At 41.8% G+C, this 17,092-nt stretch overlaps 1 protein-coding gene across 3 annotated transcripts in view; it reads left to right on the top strand.

Moving 5' to 3' along the window:
• CSNK1A1 (casein kinase 1 alpha 1) overlaps positions 1-17,092 on the top strand; it is a 63,290-nt gene that overhangs the window by 20,385 nt on the left and 25,813 nt on the right. For 2 of the 3 annotated variants that reach the window (XM_006138105.5, XM_006138103.5), the window contains exons 3-6: positions 4,067-4,193; positions 6,158-6,256; positions 8,748-8,831; positions 13,828-13,967. In XM_006138105.5, coding sequence (XP_006138167.1) covers positions 4,067-4,193; positions 6,158-6,256; positions 8,748-8,831; positions 13,828-13,967 — 450 coding nt within the window. The remainder of the gene's footprint in view (positions 1-4,066; positions 4,194-6,157; positions 6,257-8,747; positions 8,832-13,827; positions 13,968-17,092) is intronic. The other variant, XM_006138106.5, reaches the window with a different exon arrangement.

Raw genomic sequence — 17,092 nt, 5'->3', positions numbered from 1 at the left:
TAACGTTAGTTACCAATAGTAGCATCTGTCAGACCTTGAATGGACAAGATCTAAGTTAATTTTTTTTTAATCCAGGTCTTTGTGGAAATGTTATAGGAAAATGGAGCAGTTGAGCAAAGGCAAATGATGAATGACAAAGGAGATATGAAACAACACTTTTCAAATAACTGATTAAGTGAATAAACAGGAATTATTTTGGGCATGTAACAGTTTAAGTCTACATCTATAGTACAGCCAAGATCAAAAGAGTGGAGATTGATGCATCAACGATCAATTTAGCAGGTCTAGTGAAGACCAACCAGGTCAACTGCAGATTGCTCTCCAGTTGACCCCTGCAAACTTACGTTATGTTGATGGGAGGGAGAGGGGGCGGTTCACCTGTTGATCCCACATGATGTAGACACTTCAGTAACTCAACCTAAGGTGCATTATGCACGTAGCTGGAGTTGTGTATCTTAGGTTGATTTACTGCGGTATAGTGTAGACCTACCCTAATAAATTGAAGAGGTGGTAAAATAATACAGCAGTTTCCAACATAAATGGCTCTTAAGCCATTGCACAACAAGCTTTGCTTTAGGATGTGTGATGCTAAATATTAAAAGCCTGTTAAAAACCTTTGATAAATACTGAAATCTTTTATTTTAGAATTGGGTATGAGAGGGTTTAGTTCAGGGGTGGGCAATAATTTTTTGGCGGGTGCCACTTAAAAAATTTCTGAAGTAGCACTGGGCAGTTCCGGAAGGGGCGGGCCCTTGAGTAGAAGTGGTGGGGTCAGGATACTTCTGGGTTTCCCACACCCAGAACATGATTGGTCTGGGGATGGGGAAACACCTTTGCCTGCCTGCTTTTCCCCACTCCCCCACTAGGTGCCCATGCCCCTGGCTGGGAGGAGGTGTCTCATGCTCACCCAGGCCAATCAGGGCCTGGGGCTGGGGGAGCATGCAAAGTTTCCTTGCTCTGCCCCCACCCTGCATGGCAATTAAAAGTGCTCCGCAGTCCTGGCAGGATGGGAGGAGGCTTTGCGTGCTCCCCTGTCCATAGGCCAATGAGGGCCTGAGGGTGGTGGAGCACACAGTCTTCTCTGGCTTTGCCAGGAGTGCATGGCACTTCTAAGTGCCACATGCTCCTCACAGGGTGGGGTCAGAGCAGAGGAAACTTTGTGTGCTCCTCCACCCCCAGGCTGAGTGGTCCTGAACTAGGGAATTTGCTGGACTAGGGAAGGTCAATTTGGTAGGGGCTCTTTTTTTTCCCCAGGGAGCTCCACTACCACCAGGGCTCTGCTCTCCCCACAGTGCTGCTGCCCGGGGCTCATCTACTGCCTGGTGTCTTTGTGTTTCCCCCAGCACCCTGCTGCCACCTGGGGCTTTGCACTGCACTAAGCAGCTATGCTGCTGGTGGACTCATCAACCAGCCCTGTTGTGGTCTCTCCCCCCCGCCTCCCTGGAGTTGGATGCTCCACTGACCTGCTCTGCTGCTACAGGCAGGGGAGAGGGGCGGGAGGGGGAGGCTTTGTGCTCCTCCCCGTGGCTCTGCACTCACCTCTCCTATGGCCCCAGTGGGTGTGCTTCTGCCCTCCTGGCAGTGACAGACTCTGCTACCACTCTCCTCCCCCTGACCAGTGACTCTGTTGCCCCTGGTGCTCCATTTAAATAAAAAATGGCTGAAATTAGTACTTAGTTTCTACACTTGAAGTAAACCTAAGCACTTTGTGAAAAACATTTGGGCAGAAGTGAAATGGAGCTATTATAGTGAATCATCTGTTCATAGAATGTAGGTTGGTTGGTTGACTGGAGGGATTTAAATGCCTTTTAAAGAAGTTAGGAAACAAGTTCTATGCAAGATCTGCCCAAATGCTTGATCCCTCTAAATAAACATCCCTTATTTCTTAAGCAATTAAGCAGGTTTTTAGTGCGAACTAGTCCATTAGCTCCATTGTTAGTGTGTTTATTTCCTGTGTTAAGTTTTATAATAAAAATGTAGGGCTTAGAAGGGATCTTGAAGTCATCTAATACAGCCCTCCTGTGCGGAGTCAGGACCAAGTACACCTATATCAGAGTTCTCAACTTTTGTTTTAATCCCCTGCTCCCACTCTCTCACACCTTACCATACATTTCTTACACCTAAAATTGTTTGAATGAGTGACACTGCATACTGGTGCTTTGCCCTATATCCCTTACGTTTATTAGGGATTGACCAATTGATGTTTCACCAGTTAAGCGATAATCCTCACCATTGGTTAAGTTTAACCGGTGGAGGCTTGAGCAGCTCCCCACCTGGTGCGGGTAGGGGGCTGCTCCAGCCCATTGAGGGATCCGCTGCATAGAGATGTTAAATCCCATTTAATTAACTGCTCAAACCTATTATTTAACTGGCCCCTGCCTACAGCAGGCCAGGGCACCCTTGTAAGTAGGGTGCTCTGGCATCCCAGTTGGAACAGCCTTCGCCTGTGGGGTGCCTGGGCCCTCTGTGAACATGGGTTGCTCCAGATGACCATGGCAGGTGGGGAGCTGCTCCAGCCTCCACCAGTTTATCTTAATCAGTAAGTGTTGCCTGTGGTGGAGGAGAGAGCCAGCTAGGTACCACGCCAGGTATCCCTTTAATCAGCTAACCAGTTAAACAATATGCTTAACTAGTTTACCAATTAAATGGGATTTTACATCCATAACACTTACTAAAGTTACTGAATTATTAGAAGGCTTGTCATGTATCCTAAAAGTTGGACCCCATCCCCAGGTGAAGATGATCTGTTCTCCACCATCCCTGACACATTTGTCTAATTTGTATTTAAACAAATCTCATCACTGTGGGCTTTAAAAAATGTTTGGATTGCAGGATGAGATGTATTTTCAGTATGCTTCACTGCTATTTGACATCAAAAGAATGTGGACTATGAAATTCTGGGTTATATTCTAGGTTTTGAAGTATTCTCGATTGGCTTCTGACACTTCTGCCCTAACACATCCAGCTTGTCTCTGCCTCTTCTCCTCACCTCCCTCCCAGCTCCTCATCCTTCTCCATTCTAGTCAAATTGTTCCTCCTCCTCTTGCCTAGCTGCAGTCAGAGAAAATGGGAAATTCAGTTCTCAATGCATGTTGCAACAGTGGCTCCTACCAGATGTAAAGAGCAATAGCCGGAAAGTCTGCTCTGCTCCTGTGCCGTTGGACTGGAGCATACCCATTGAAGAGAATCTTTGGAGAATGTAGTTCCAAAACTGTAGGTGCTGAGATTCAAAAGCTTATAACTTGGCCAAATTTTAGATACTTATAACTTCACTGAAATTTAACTTACTATGGACTTACTATGGACAGTGTTGGATAACTTTTGACTCTTTTAGATTGTATAAGTAGCAATATCTATAATGAAAACAATTCCCTTTTTGAAAAGGAAACTGAAACCTAAAAGGTAAACAGCTTCTTACAGTTGTTTTAATTATTTTATTTGTATTTGTCTTGATTTATTTTATTTGTAAAGGCCAGCAATCAGTGGATTGTTTCTAGTAAGTGTTTTTGGAGGCTAATGACAATGGAAGTTAGCATATATGAAGTAGGAATGTGAAGGACTAGTCGCTCCCTGTCACCTACTCTTCAAAGGCGGAGGCGTCCTATTGATTAATCGAATAGTTGATGCAAAATGCATCAACTGTTCAATTAGTCAGTTACCCCATACTAAACATCCTTAATCTGAAGGTCAACATTCTGCACTGTTTTCTGGAAATTGGTGGCAGGAAGACCAAAATGGATCTGATATAGTTAGGGCCTAAACAAAATGAATATTATAAAAGAAACGGATCATCACCACTAATCTACATCAAAGTAAATTATCCTCACAAAACCCTCCATGTCTAGTGGTAGCCAAGGCTTGCTTATAAATACTAAACACTTTGTAAAACTGCCTGGTTAATTGGATTTTTACATAAGCAATGGGTTTGTGCCTCAACAATCTTAATTTTTTAAGTGGGAAGACATAGTATTACTTGGCTTCCTATTAGAATTTAAATATTAACTGGTTACCTCTTTGTTAATACTGCAGATTGTTTGGTAATTTAGACATATCTGCTTCATTGCAGGTGGTATGGTCAAGAGAAGGATTACAATGTTCTAGTTATGGATCTTCTGGGACCCAGCCTTGAAGACCTCTTCAACTTCTGTTCCCGCAGGTTCACAATGAAAACAGTACTTATGTTAGCAGACCAGGTATGTAAAATTTAAATTCACATTGTAAAGATACTTAGGATGAAGCGATACTGCTCTTCCTAAATAGGTTAGATTATGTGCTGCTCAGTATTCCATAAGATCAAGTGAATGAATATTTGACCCACACAGAAACAAAAAGGAACTGTGATAGTGGCAGGTTTGTGGTAGTCATACCTAAGATTAGTATTGCAGAGAACTAAGAATGCAACACAAATATTAGTATTCTACCCATGCTAATGTTAATCTTATACAGTTATGCTCTTATCTGTAAGTAAAATAAAGTTAAGTATTTGTAACCGTAAAAAGCATTTGTCAAAAATTTGGGTCAGTTTAAGTGAAGCATTAATAGGCTTCAGCCAAGCATATTGTTGGCAGGCTGTACGCAGACTTTTCTGTCAAGCCCTGCTACTACATATCAAATTATATCTGCTACATCCTTCTTTGAACTGAATGGTTTGGGGATGACTGCTGTCCTTTAGGCACAAGCATGAATGCCAAACCTTTCTCTTAATTCAGCTCTCTGGAGCTGAGCTTTTACTGTAATGGTTAGTATCTTAGACATGGCTAGCTTTTCTTTGCTCACCTCTATATTTAGGCATAAAATGTTTTGTAATAGAATTTGGTTGACACTTAAATTAGAACCACTACGTTGCTTGGGGTGTGACAGATTTGGTGCCCTGAGTGCCAGGGGTTAGATGGCCCTAAATATAAGTGAAAATTATCTGAGATTATCCAACTGATGTTAGTAGCAGCTGTCACTTTGCCAAATGGTCATGAAATCCCAGGTGGTTAGCCAAGGAGCTTAGAACCTTTGAGTGGAGATAGGTGTCAATTGTCCTTGTTTTCAGCTGCTTTTAGTCACTGATGCTCATTTTTCAGAGGGAGAGCCCTTTTTTTGACTGCTGTGGTAACAGCATCTTTAATTGTAAAAAGGAAAGGTTATTTCCTAAATAGTTAGGTTTCGATTCCTTGAGAACATGAGGAATGCCTTTAAATGCATGACTGGTTAGGATTTAGAATTTTTTAGTACAAAAAAAAATCTAACAGTTCTGTGGCATGTTAGAGACTAACAAATGTATTGAGGACTGCTTGGGGGAGGGAGGGAGGGAAGAGGGTGGTGGTGGTGTGGGTTTTTTGTGTTTTTTTTTTTTTTTTTTTTTGGAGGGGTGTCTTTTACAATTAGACTAACAATGCTACACCTCAGAAACTTTAGTATAGTAAGTTTAAAGATGGCCATTGGGATACATTCCACTAACTCCTGGTCTGCACTTAAAACTTGAATTAACATAGCTGTGGCACTTGGTGTGAAATCCACACGCCCGAGCATAATAGCTATGTTAACCTAACCCTCTAGGGTAGGTGCAGAGCTAGGTTGATGAAAGCACGCTTCCTTTGGCATAGCTTCCATTGCTTGAGATGTGCCGTACAGCAATGGGGGAAAAACCCCTACCATTCCTGTAGGTTGTTTCTGCATATAGGTTATACTAGCATAGTAATGACATTGTATCTAAAACCCAGTGATCCCTGTAGCATAGACCTTGCCTAATGCTCTAGTAGTATTGCCCAACAAATGGCAATAACCAGAATGTTACATCTCAGATGCCTTTTAGCCAAACTGTTACTGTAATTAGGAACCAGCTCATTATCAGGAAAAGGTTTCTAAAACAGTCTGAGTTTGCTTTAGGTTTTTAAATGAGTGAACAAATCAATTATGAATATGACTTGTGCTACTTAGAGTGAAACATTTGAGACTTTTACCTGTACTTTCGGTCAGATTATCTTCAGTTTGTTGCCTCACTTGATAAATCTACTTTGTGAGTACTTCTTAAAGTGTATTTGTGTTAAGAACAGTTTGTAACTCATTCCTGAGGAAAATTAACTAAAACACTGTACTTTTTTTCTAATATTTGGATCTGTAGCTTTTTCTGATGTTAAATTCTGATTAAATGTTCTTGTATTTACAGATGATCAGTAGAATTGAATATGTGCATACAAAGAATTTTATACACAGAGACATTAAACCAGATAACTTCCTAATGGGTATCGGGCGTCACTGTAATAAGGTTAGTCTAATGCTCTTTGCATGAAAGAACAAGGAGGGTAATGCTTTTTAGAATGGTTCTGATACACACTTAGCTTTTTTCAAAATCTATTCAGCTTGAGTTAACTGTTTGCCATTGCTGAAATGGATATGCTAAAGAGACTAAATCTAGTTTCTTTGATGTCAGGGGTTGGGATTTCCTTACCTGTATTGATAAATGTAATGACATGGACCTATGGGCCTTTGACCTACCCTGCAATGAGGACTTAACGAAAGGATTGTTTTTAAACATAAAAATCTGTAGTGTAAACTATCTAAGCATGCTCTGTTCAACTATGGTATTTCATCATTCAAAGTTAGTGAATATCAGATTAGCATTTTTTCCTGAATGTAAAATAACATCTTCTCATGGCTCCAGACTGCTTTCTTGATGTAAAATACATAGGAGCTCCTGACCTACCTGTCACCAATGTGTTAAAAATTAGCAGTGATTGGTAATGGAACCTTCAGTCTTGAGGATTAAGCATACAAAAGTAACTGTCAGCCTACAGATGGTAGTATTGTTGATTTAAAATGTATTTGTAACTGAATTCAGCAAATCTGTCAAGATGGAGAACGCTAAGATATAGATGATTAGTTTTGAATGCTTAAAGATTATATATGAAAACTAACCTTACTGGATCTTAAATACTTTAAGTTAAATTGGGGGACTCCTAGATGCTAATTTGAAACTTGTGAGTTGGGGGGTTAATTTAGCCAGAGGTGCATGCTGTTTTCAATGACTAGTTCTGTTGAGTGAAATGTGTCTTGGTTTTTTTGTTTGTTTTTTTCCCCCCTCCCCCACAATTTTCAATTGTTATGTTGAGCTCGGGCAGACAGGCAGCATTGGCAATGCATTAAGCATGCTACTTAATAGAAATTTTTAACTTCAGGACAAATGTACACAATTAAGCTTTTTATTGGAAGCAAGATTCCCACTTCTGTTCTTTATATGCTATCTGAGGATGTTTACTATCTTTGAGCACTGTTAGCTATAAAATGTTTACCTTTGTTTGCCTGTATGAATGCCAACTTGAAGCCATTAACATTAGAAACAAAATTGGTTGCTAACATGAGAAACATCAAAGTTCTGTGTGAAGGGGTGCAGTGCACAATGAACATTGAGATTAAACTGTTTTTGTTGGAAAAGTTTGTAACAGTCAAATTGAAAGGTAAAGTCTTCATGTAATCCTGTTGCTGTTAAATCTTGCTCATTCCCAAGTTTCATACTTTACTCTATAGAGCTCTATTTTTCTCTGCTATAAAGCAGTCAGGTTCTTTAACTTTCTAGCAAGACCTGGCAATGTAATTAGAAGAAATTAAAATGGCTTGTTTTAATTTATTTACTGGTTTCAGTCTCTGATTTCTGACTTCCATTTTTGGCCGTTTTCCCCACTTTTACACCGTCATGCTGGGTTGGCACCTTAGCTCCTTGTTTTACTTTTATATGGAATAATGGCCTCAAATACACTACTGTGCTCATTTTATTGGATGAGTGTGTTAGTCACATCAGCTGAGTGGAAAACCATGAATTTTAGTTAATGCCACTTTGCTATTTGTGTTAAGGAACTTCACCATGAAATGGTGGTGTAAAATCCTATTGCAGGCATGAGTTATACTAACTCAAAATTAGTAAGTTAGACTGTTCTTGATGTGGACATGTAAAATTGCTAGTTTACCCAAGCAAAATTCAAAATGGACATTTTGCTTCAATTTTGGATTAGTGGCTACTGTTTTAAAAACACTTGCTTCCACATAGGATAGTGGGTTGTTCCTTTTCTTTGTAGTTAAGTGCAGCCACATATTTAATGTCCTATACACACTACTTAAGGACATGCCAGTCACAGAGAGTAGGATGCCATGGTAATCTTGTTCCAGTAGCTTCCTGTCAATTATAAACACATTATATTTTTTTTAAAAATGTAGTCATGATTTATATTTAACTGATCAATTTTTCAAATTATTCTCAATTGGATACTTGGGAGAAAGTTTGCTCCAACCTTAAAAGGTGAACTTTCAGCTCTGCTAGAAATAAGCCCTGCATGCTTATGAAAGTAAACTTTAAGGTGACTAAATGCCTTCTACCTCTTCCTTACTGAAGATTTACTTTTTCTGAATGTCTTTTGGGGAAGGGCAGTTTGTGGTACCAAAGAATGCTTTTGTAAGCAAAGCTTCAATTTCCTCTTTTTTTCTTTTTTTTTTTCTTTTTTTGGATAGAGCCAAATGTCACCATTACTATCCCTGTTTAAGGCAGTGCCATTATGGAGTGGCTCGTATTCAAAATTTATCTTGCCACATCTTTCAAATTCTGTCAAATTAACTATTTTGGAAGACTCTAGTGCTTGGTGGAAGAAGGATGGCATTTGGCTACCCTGTTCTTTCTCTAACGCCTTGGTGTTGCCTGTCTGCGCCAGCCATTGTTGCAATGTAAGCAATACTGTTTGATGCACTGCCACCCTCTATTGTTTGTTCAGTGTTTAGAATCTCCAGTGGGGAAGAGGAAAAGAAGCATGACTGTTAGTACTTCTCAGGACCCATCTTTCTCAGGATTAAACCAGGTCTGAAACTGTCTCCTATTCCAACCTCAACCCCAAATTCATGTGCTTATTTTATTTTATTTTGTTTCTGGAGAATGTAGACCTTGCAAAAGCACCTCTTATGTTGGCATTATTCAGACATACTTGGCAAACATGTGACATTTCTAAGATGTTTCCTGTGGCGTTTGTCTAAACTATAAAGTGTTTTCTGTAAACTTAAATGTGGAAAGGGTTATATGTACATGCCTGATATTCAAATGCAGAAATTACTTGTAGTTTAGAATCTGTAATGCTTCACTTTGTTGCATGTCTTGACCCCTTTAATCCAGTAGCAATGTAGCAGCAGGACTTGGCTGCATTGAGCTGTACATATGCCCACTTGCAGGGTGCATGCTGTATATCTGAACAGATTCAGATAAGGGAAAAACCTGTTGACCGTGTCCCTTAGTTTCCCTTACCATAAAGTATTTGCTTGGTATATCTATTTCAAATGGTGAAACAAAAAACAGGACTATGTAGCACTTTCAAGACTAACAAGGTGGTATATTAGGTGATGAGCTTTCATGGGCCCGACCCACTTCCTCAGATCAAATAGTGGAAGAAAATTGTCACAACTACATATACCAATTTTCTTCCACTATTTGATCTGAGGAAGTGGGTCTGGCCCACGAAAGCTCATCACCTAATAAACCATCTGGTTAGTCTTGAAAGTGCTACATAGTCTTGTTTTTGTTTCAGCTACACCAGACGAACACGGCTACATTTCTATCACTATTTCAAATGGTGTGAGGGCTCTCAGACTTAAGACTGTGTGCTCATAAAATGGGACTATCCACCCCTGTCTTTGACAATCCCTTGTTTCCTATTGCTTTCAGATCTGAAGTGTAGGATTCCTTACAGCTAGGAAAGGAGCACATGGTTAAAAAGGAAAAGCAGGTCTTGTGCCTATTTCTAATCATGCAGTTGAAACTCTGGATTCGTCTAAACTACGCTCTATTTTCGAAAAGATGCAAATTCCCCGGGAATTTGCATATCTTCCGATCTCACTTTCAAAAGTGAAAGTAGTCTGGACACAGTTTTTCAGGGGGAAACCCTTTTTCGAAAAAAACAAACATCTTTTCCTTAAAAAAAAAAAAAAATAAATAAATTTTTTTGAAAGGGGGTTTTCAAAAAAAAAAAAAAACTGCATCCAGATTACTTTTACTTTCAAAAGATCTGCTTTCGAAAGTGAGATTGGAAGAAAATATGCAAATTCACAGAATTTTGAAAATAGAGTGTAGTCTAGACATAGCCTAAATGGAAATTAATCACTAAGCAACTTATCAGTTGAAGGGTAAAGGGTGTACTGTTCTGCTATATAATGTGCAGAAGCAATCATCTTCATTGCTTGTACTACAGAACAACTATCTGTGCTGCAATGACTGAGACATTAGACATCTAGTTCTGAAAACATTTTGTTCAAGGCAATCTTTATTATACTTTTGCAGCTGCCCTACTCTTATACCTTAAATTAAGGTGGTGTTGAACTTGTTTCTATGTTTCTTTTGTTTGTGGTGAGTGACATCTGATGAAAGATTCTGTCTGTGTTAAAATTGGGTCAGAACATGTTCTGAAGAGATTCCAGCCTCCTACATTGGAAGATACTACTCTATTCCACTGAATCCATAGTCGTCTAGAAGTGGGGTGGCTGAACTTCCTGTCCTTCCCTATGGAGACTAGGTTAAATCTCTGAGAAAAAGTTACAGTAGAATACAACATATTCCAGTTACTTGCTCAGTGTAAAACAACATATATGTGACTGAATTAGTCCATTTTTAAATAATTGTTGTCTTTAAGTTTTAGTTATGAGCAGGGAAAACAGCCTTTACCATCCCAATATATGCATTGAAGCAGGCCAATTAGAGTTGTAGGAAACATGGAATATCATAAAATTCGTGCCACTAAGCTTTTTTTAAAGTAGCAGCATTTTAAAATGCTGTGTGTAACACAACTCAAAGAAAGAAATACAGAATTTGCCCAAAGAACTACAGACTGCTGCTGTGTATGTTTATACCTTTGATTTTGATCCATAAATGAAGCTGTTTCTTTTCTGCACTTACACATACTTGAAGACCCCAAAGATTAGATTTGCCCATCATGTCAGTTGAGACTTTGAAGTATTAAAGTACTTTTTAAATTCCTTGTGTAGTTTAAATGTTCCAATTAGAAGAATGTATATAGCCATTGAGTGAGGTGGCTTTCCTTTGAGGCATAAAATGTTTGTTATTGCTAGAAGGGAGGCACTCTATCAAACAGCTTTTGTGATCAAAGCATCATATTGGTGGTGGGAATGTAATCACAAACCTTTCAAGTTTAAACAGTGGATGCGGGGAGTCTTTTCATGAGGGCAGGGGACTGGACTCAATGACCTCTCAAGGTCTGTTCCAGTTCTGTGAGAGGTATTATATTTCTATGTAAAGGTTAGCTATAAATTTGTATTGGCACTTAATTTTGCCTATGTTAAGAGTAGATAGTACTTGTAACATTCTAAGACATATGTAACATACAGCATCTACTTTAGGTCTTACTACATTTAAACCAGTAGTTCTAAGAATTTGACACTTACTGTTCAGTCGCCAGTAGCTGTGTTGTATGGCTAAGCATGGAAATTTTTCTAAATACTTTGAGTCTGGCAGTGGCTTCATCTGATGGAAGATGAAATGCTAGCAACCCAATTATTGGAAGAAATTTCAGTAAGGCAAAGTTTTCTTAAGAGAAAAGGAAGAGGGAAATTTCATGCATATCTGTGCGATAAGTTTTTGCAATCATGGTCTTAAATATAAAACAAGTGTAAACTAGATGAAAATGTCTTTAGTTCTTCAGCATCAAACATTGCTCCTTATCCCTGCCACCTTAACACCTGCCTTGAGGCTGCCAAAGAGCATTCTGAATATGATGACAGTTTCTTCTTCTATAGCTTCTTCTAGAAATCAAACTGAATACACTTTATATATCTCAATCTTGTTCTTTGCTGCCAAATTCTGCTTGACATTTTGCCACAAGAAAATATGACTAGCCGAAATCCAGTTAAGCCTGTTTAATATTAAAGTTTTAAAAGTATGGCAGTTTAATGGACATGGGCTTTGTAGAAATAAATCTTAATTTGTTATCTTTATTTTTACATAAAGCAGCTCTAGTCTAGTAATCAGATGGGTTTAATAAAAGCATCTTGTGCTTCTTCGGTACTTGGCTTGCTGTTTTCTTATTGGTAGCTTAAAATATAGATGTATGTCTATAAGCAATGTGTTTTGTTGAAGTTGGCTTTTTAAAACATGCAAAATGATCTTTGATTGCTGTGACAGTTAAAGTACAAAAACGGTAGCACATCACAAAATATAAGTGATGGTTATAAGTTGCTGAGCTGCCCATTAGGTGAATGCCTAAATATGTAGTGCAAAATTGCTTCAAAATAAATGTATTTTTGTAAAGCATACCAGCCATACCTTATTCTCATTTCCCTTCATAATCACATGGCATGACATGGCTCTTGTAATGGCTTGTCTGTACTGCTCATAGTTCGAACTACCAGGGTGTGAACAGCAGTGCATATCAGTGCTGTGGTTCCTACATATGAATGCTGTTGACACCAACTTAAAAGGTCCTTGGTGTGTGTTAACATAGTCCTGTTTGAAGAGGACTATGTGAATTAAGGATGTAAAATCGCATTTAATTTGTTAACTGGTTAACCAAATAAAAGAAGCCCGGTCAGGGAGTGGCGGTGGCAGCGGCTGGAGCAGCCCCCTCCCACCACAGAGCACGACTGCTCTGCATGGCTGGAGCATCCCTGCCTTCTATGCACCTGAGTCAGGCCCACTAGGACAGAACCTGGTCTGGTCGGCTGGAGTGCTCCTTGCCCTAATGTGGATACAAAGAAAGAAACTTTTAGTTCATACCCACAGTATCCGCCCAAGGGAATTTTGGTGCAGCACTCCAGTATGCACTGCTGTTCACACCCCTATACACAGAGTGTAGGACAGTGTAGACATAGCTTCAGTATACAGGCAGTCCCCGACTTATGAACGGGGCTTTTCTTGCCCTGGAGCTCACGGGTGGCAAGTCGCCACCCGTGTCCTCCGGGGCAAGAAAAGCTTCTTCCAGTCTCCCTGGTCTGCTGGGGGGAGGGGGTCCAGCAAAGCCACTGGACCCCCCCAACAGACCAGGGACACCCGAGCAAAGCCGCCCAGGTGGCAGCTTTGCTCCTGTCCCCCTGGTCTTCTGGGGGGGTCCAGCGGCTTTGCTGGACCCCCCCCCCCAGCAGACCAGGGATACCCGAGCAAAGCCGCCCAGGTGGCGGGGGTCCCTCCGCCTGGGCGGCTTTACTCGGGTGTCCCTGGTCTGCTGGGGGGGGGGGGAAGAGGGCGCAGCTAGTGCACCGCCCCCCCCCCCCCCCCCCCCAGCAGACCAGGCTTTTGTTGCGGGACGCCTCGGGTAGAGCAGCTGGGATGCTGCCGGGCTGGTCCTGTGGGAACCTACCGGGCAGTGCCCCAGCTGCTCTGTCCCAGGCTCCAGATTCAGCAGCTGTTGAAACTGATCAGGCTGATCCCAGGAAGCTGGGGGCAGAGCAACTCTGCCTCCGGCTTCCTGTAGTCGGCCCCTGGTCAGTTTCAGTGGCAGCAGCTGAATCTGGAGCCAGTTCCGACTTACATACAAATTCAACTTAAGAACAAACCTATAGTTCCTATCTTGTACATAACCCGGGGACTGCCTGTAATACAGAGTAGAGCAGTAGTCAAGTATTTTAAAGTCTAAACCTTCAGTTGAATAGCATAATCTCGTCCCTTCCATCTGACAAAAGGAAAGGCTTGAAATAACTGATTATTAAAACTTGTAGAGGAAGTAAGATAATGTTACTTTGCTTCTTTTAAACAAGGGGCTCTGGTTTAATTTGTTTCAATAGGTCTCTAAGTACAAGCTGGGTGGGGTTTCCACAGACTTGCATTGGTCTGGAAGCAATAACCTATTTTCATTTCTCTTTAAGTTATTCCTTATTGACTTTGGTTTGGCCAAAAAGTACCGGGACAACAGGACAAGGCAACACATACCATACAGAGAAGACAAAAATCTCACTGGCACGGCTCGATATGCCAGTATCAATGCACATCTTGGCATTGAGCAGAGGTGAGTTCAAGGGCAGTGTGCCTGAAGACTGTGGGGCTGACCTCATTCATAAGATTAAGTCTCTAAACTACTTTCACTCAAATGTGTGAACACCCCATGGCAAATACTTACCTTTCTGCCTACTCTAGTCATAGTATAGAAGTTAGTTAAGTTCTTTATTTTCTTCCATGATTTACAGTGAGTCTTGCAGGCTAAAGAGACACTTGTTCTGGAAAAAAAAAATTCAAAGCACAATTTTTTTTCTCATTGTGCTGGTACCAGTTGTTGTCATTTTGAACATTAGCAGATCTACTTCCATAGCCCAGTTTTTTTGTTTCTGTAGTGGGGGGGAAAACCTCTTTACTAGCTTCAGAAGCCTTTTTGTGCTGACTTCTAGTGCTGATGTTTTCACTTTGTCTTCCCTAGTCATCGTTAGGTTATGTTTGCACTGGTACCTGCAGATAAGATTTGGAAAATCATGGTACCCCATGCTTTTTTCAGCTGCTGTTCTGTTATTCTGCATACTTGGTTGCAGTTATAGCTGCATTCCCCTGTTCCTGGAAGGGTAGAAGAATGGCCATCTCAAAGGCATATTTGTATTTCATTAATCAACCAAAAGTGTGAGTTTGTACCTTAAGCCAGAATGCATCAATTGCTCTGCATACCTGAGCTTCACTCATTCAGAAATCAAGTGGAGAGAGTGCTCAGTCCTCTAGCTATTCAGAAGCTTGTGTTGAGTAAACTCAGCCAAACATGAATTGATGCTATATTTCCATTCCTTACCCTTTCCTGATAGATACTTTTAAACAGAAGACACTCCAGAGCGGGGGCAGGCAATAACTTTTAGTGGGAGGTCACTCCAAGATTTTGGAAAGTGGTCAAGGCCCCACTTTTCTGTAGAGGAGGTGTGGAGTCTAGGATGGAGGGTAGGGTGCAGAAGGGCACATGGAGTAAGGGACTGGGGTGCAGGAGATGGTCTGAGAGGTAGTTTGGGTAAAGGATGGGGTTGTGACTTGGGTGATTGGGGTATAGAGTCAGGAAAGGAGTTGGGGGTGCAGGAGAGGATTCTGGCCAGGGGGAGGGGTCTGGGAGGGAGTTGTGATATAAGGCAAGTGGGGTGTAAAGGGTTTGGAAGGTGACCTGGGGAGGGAGTTGGGGAGTAGGAGGGCCCCCAAGCCCTGCAGCACCCCCAAGGCAGGCTGAGCTTCGTGCCTTCTACCACCCTAGTGCATTGAAAATGCAGCCTGCTCCCTCCACACTGCTCTCCACTGCGGGAGAAGGGTGAGGCTTACACTACCCCATCCTCCAGGCCAGGGATGGACAAAAGGTCCTCTGCGGGCCGAATCTGACCCGCCAAGTGGGTAGATCCAGCCTGTGAAGGCCCTGATGCTCTCCCACCCCCAGGCCAATTAGGGCCTGGGGGCGGGGGAGCACCCAAAGCCACCTCCTGCCCTACCAGGAGCATGTGGTGCTTTGAAATGCTGCACGCTGCTCACAGGGCTTGGGGGAGAGCAGAGGAGACTTTGCATGCTCCCCTGCCTCCAGGCCAATCAATGCCTCGGGGCGGGGGAACTGCATGAAATGTCCTTTGCCCTTCCCTGGCCCTGCGAGGAGCCCATGGCACTTCAAAGCGCCACATGCTCCTCACAGGGTGGGAGGAGGGTTCCTGTGCTTCTCCACCCCCAGGCCCTGATGGCCTCAGGGTGGGGGAGTGTGCCAGCCTTTTCCAGGGCATGGGTGCCTAGTGGTGGTGGTGTGGGGGGGGGGGAGCAAAAGGGCTCCCCCACCCCCAGACCAATCATGGTCTGCGGGTGGGTAGCCCCACCCCTTCCAGGGTGGCCCGGGGCTACTTCAAACATTTTTTTTTAAATGACCCCGGGGCAAAAATTATTGCCCACCCCTGCTCCAGGCCAATCTCTCAGCCCCTCATATTGGCTGGTTGCTTCCAGCCAATAGGAGCTGAGGATTGTGCTGGGGGTGGGGAGATCACCCAAAGCTTTCCCCTACCTCCAGAGTAGTCACACAGAGCAGCCCTGCACTTAAAACAGCAGCTTGTGTGTGCCTGATGATCCCGGGAGGGACATCCACAGTCTGGATCCAGTGGCTTGGCAGGCCGGATCCGTGAGAGGTATATCTTTCCCACCCCTGCTCCAGAGCCTAAAGCAGTTTGGAATAGAGCTCTGTTCAGGATTTTTTTATCCATATTTTCTTGCACTTTTATCCCATTCCGACTTGCAAAAACTTTAGATTGCACAGGAGATACAGGTTCTGCTGTGCTACTAAAAATTTAATATATTTTTATATATATAAACAGAATTCACACACAGCTTTTACTACTAAATGAATGAAATATTACATAAACCACGTTTAAAAAAAAAATACTTGGCTCCTGGTACAGTAGACTTCAAATCTTTCCATCCCTTGCTTTAAATTTCAATATCAAAACCTTTATTAATAAAATGATTGTAAATTACCTCAGTTTTTCAACACCTCCTTCCAGTCTTGCCCACAACAAAGTAGACTTTGCCTGCTCCTGCTATCACAGTGGGTCATGCGGATCCCAGTTCTGTTACAAGACTCTAGTATAAAGCCATAATCGGTTATATCCTGAAGTAGTCAGAATTTCTTCTGACTCTTTTTTGGTTCCCTGCATGCTGTAGTCAGAGCTTGAACATTATTAAAGCATAGCTTGTGCAGCACTTATCAGTTGTAGTAAAACTTATAATTGACTATTCAAAGTAGTGGGAGGGGCTTAGTACTAAAGTTTAGCAAGGGTCCATATGTTTCCATCTTGACCACCTTCGTCTATGGCTTTTTTGTGTGACAGTCATGAATAGCAAATTAGGAGTTCTTTCTGGGCAATTTACTAACATTTTAGACATCTGGGGCAAATAGAGAAGGTGGATGTTAGAACTTCTGATGGGAACACATACACTCAACACAGGATTTCATATACTGAATCCCAGGTAGATTTGGGTAAGTCAAGGTCTGAATGTAGAGGCAGTGATTATAAAAAGAACTGTGCTCTTTGGGGCTCTTTTAGCTGTTTGAGTTTGGCATTCTATTGGTATTTGGCGTTCTAGTATAACAGTAAACTTCCCTTACTCCACTCTCTAAGTAGTACTAACACATCTAGATTAAGCCAG

The sequence above is a fragment of the Pelodiscus sinensis genome, chromosome 16, assembly GCF_052426305.1.
Source record: "Pelodiscus sinensis isolate ZL-2025 chromosome 16, ASM5242630v1, whole genome shotgun sequence".
NCBI classification, from domain to species: Eukaryota; Metazoa; Chordata; order Testudines; family Trionychidae; genus Pelodiscus; species Pelodiscus sinensis.
Note: the sequence above shows the minus strand (reverse complement) of the source record. Positions and strands in the feature narration are given on the sequence as shown.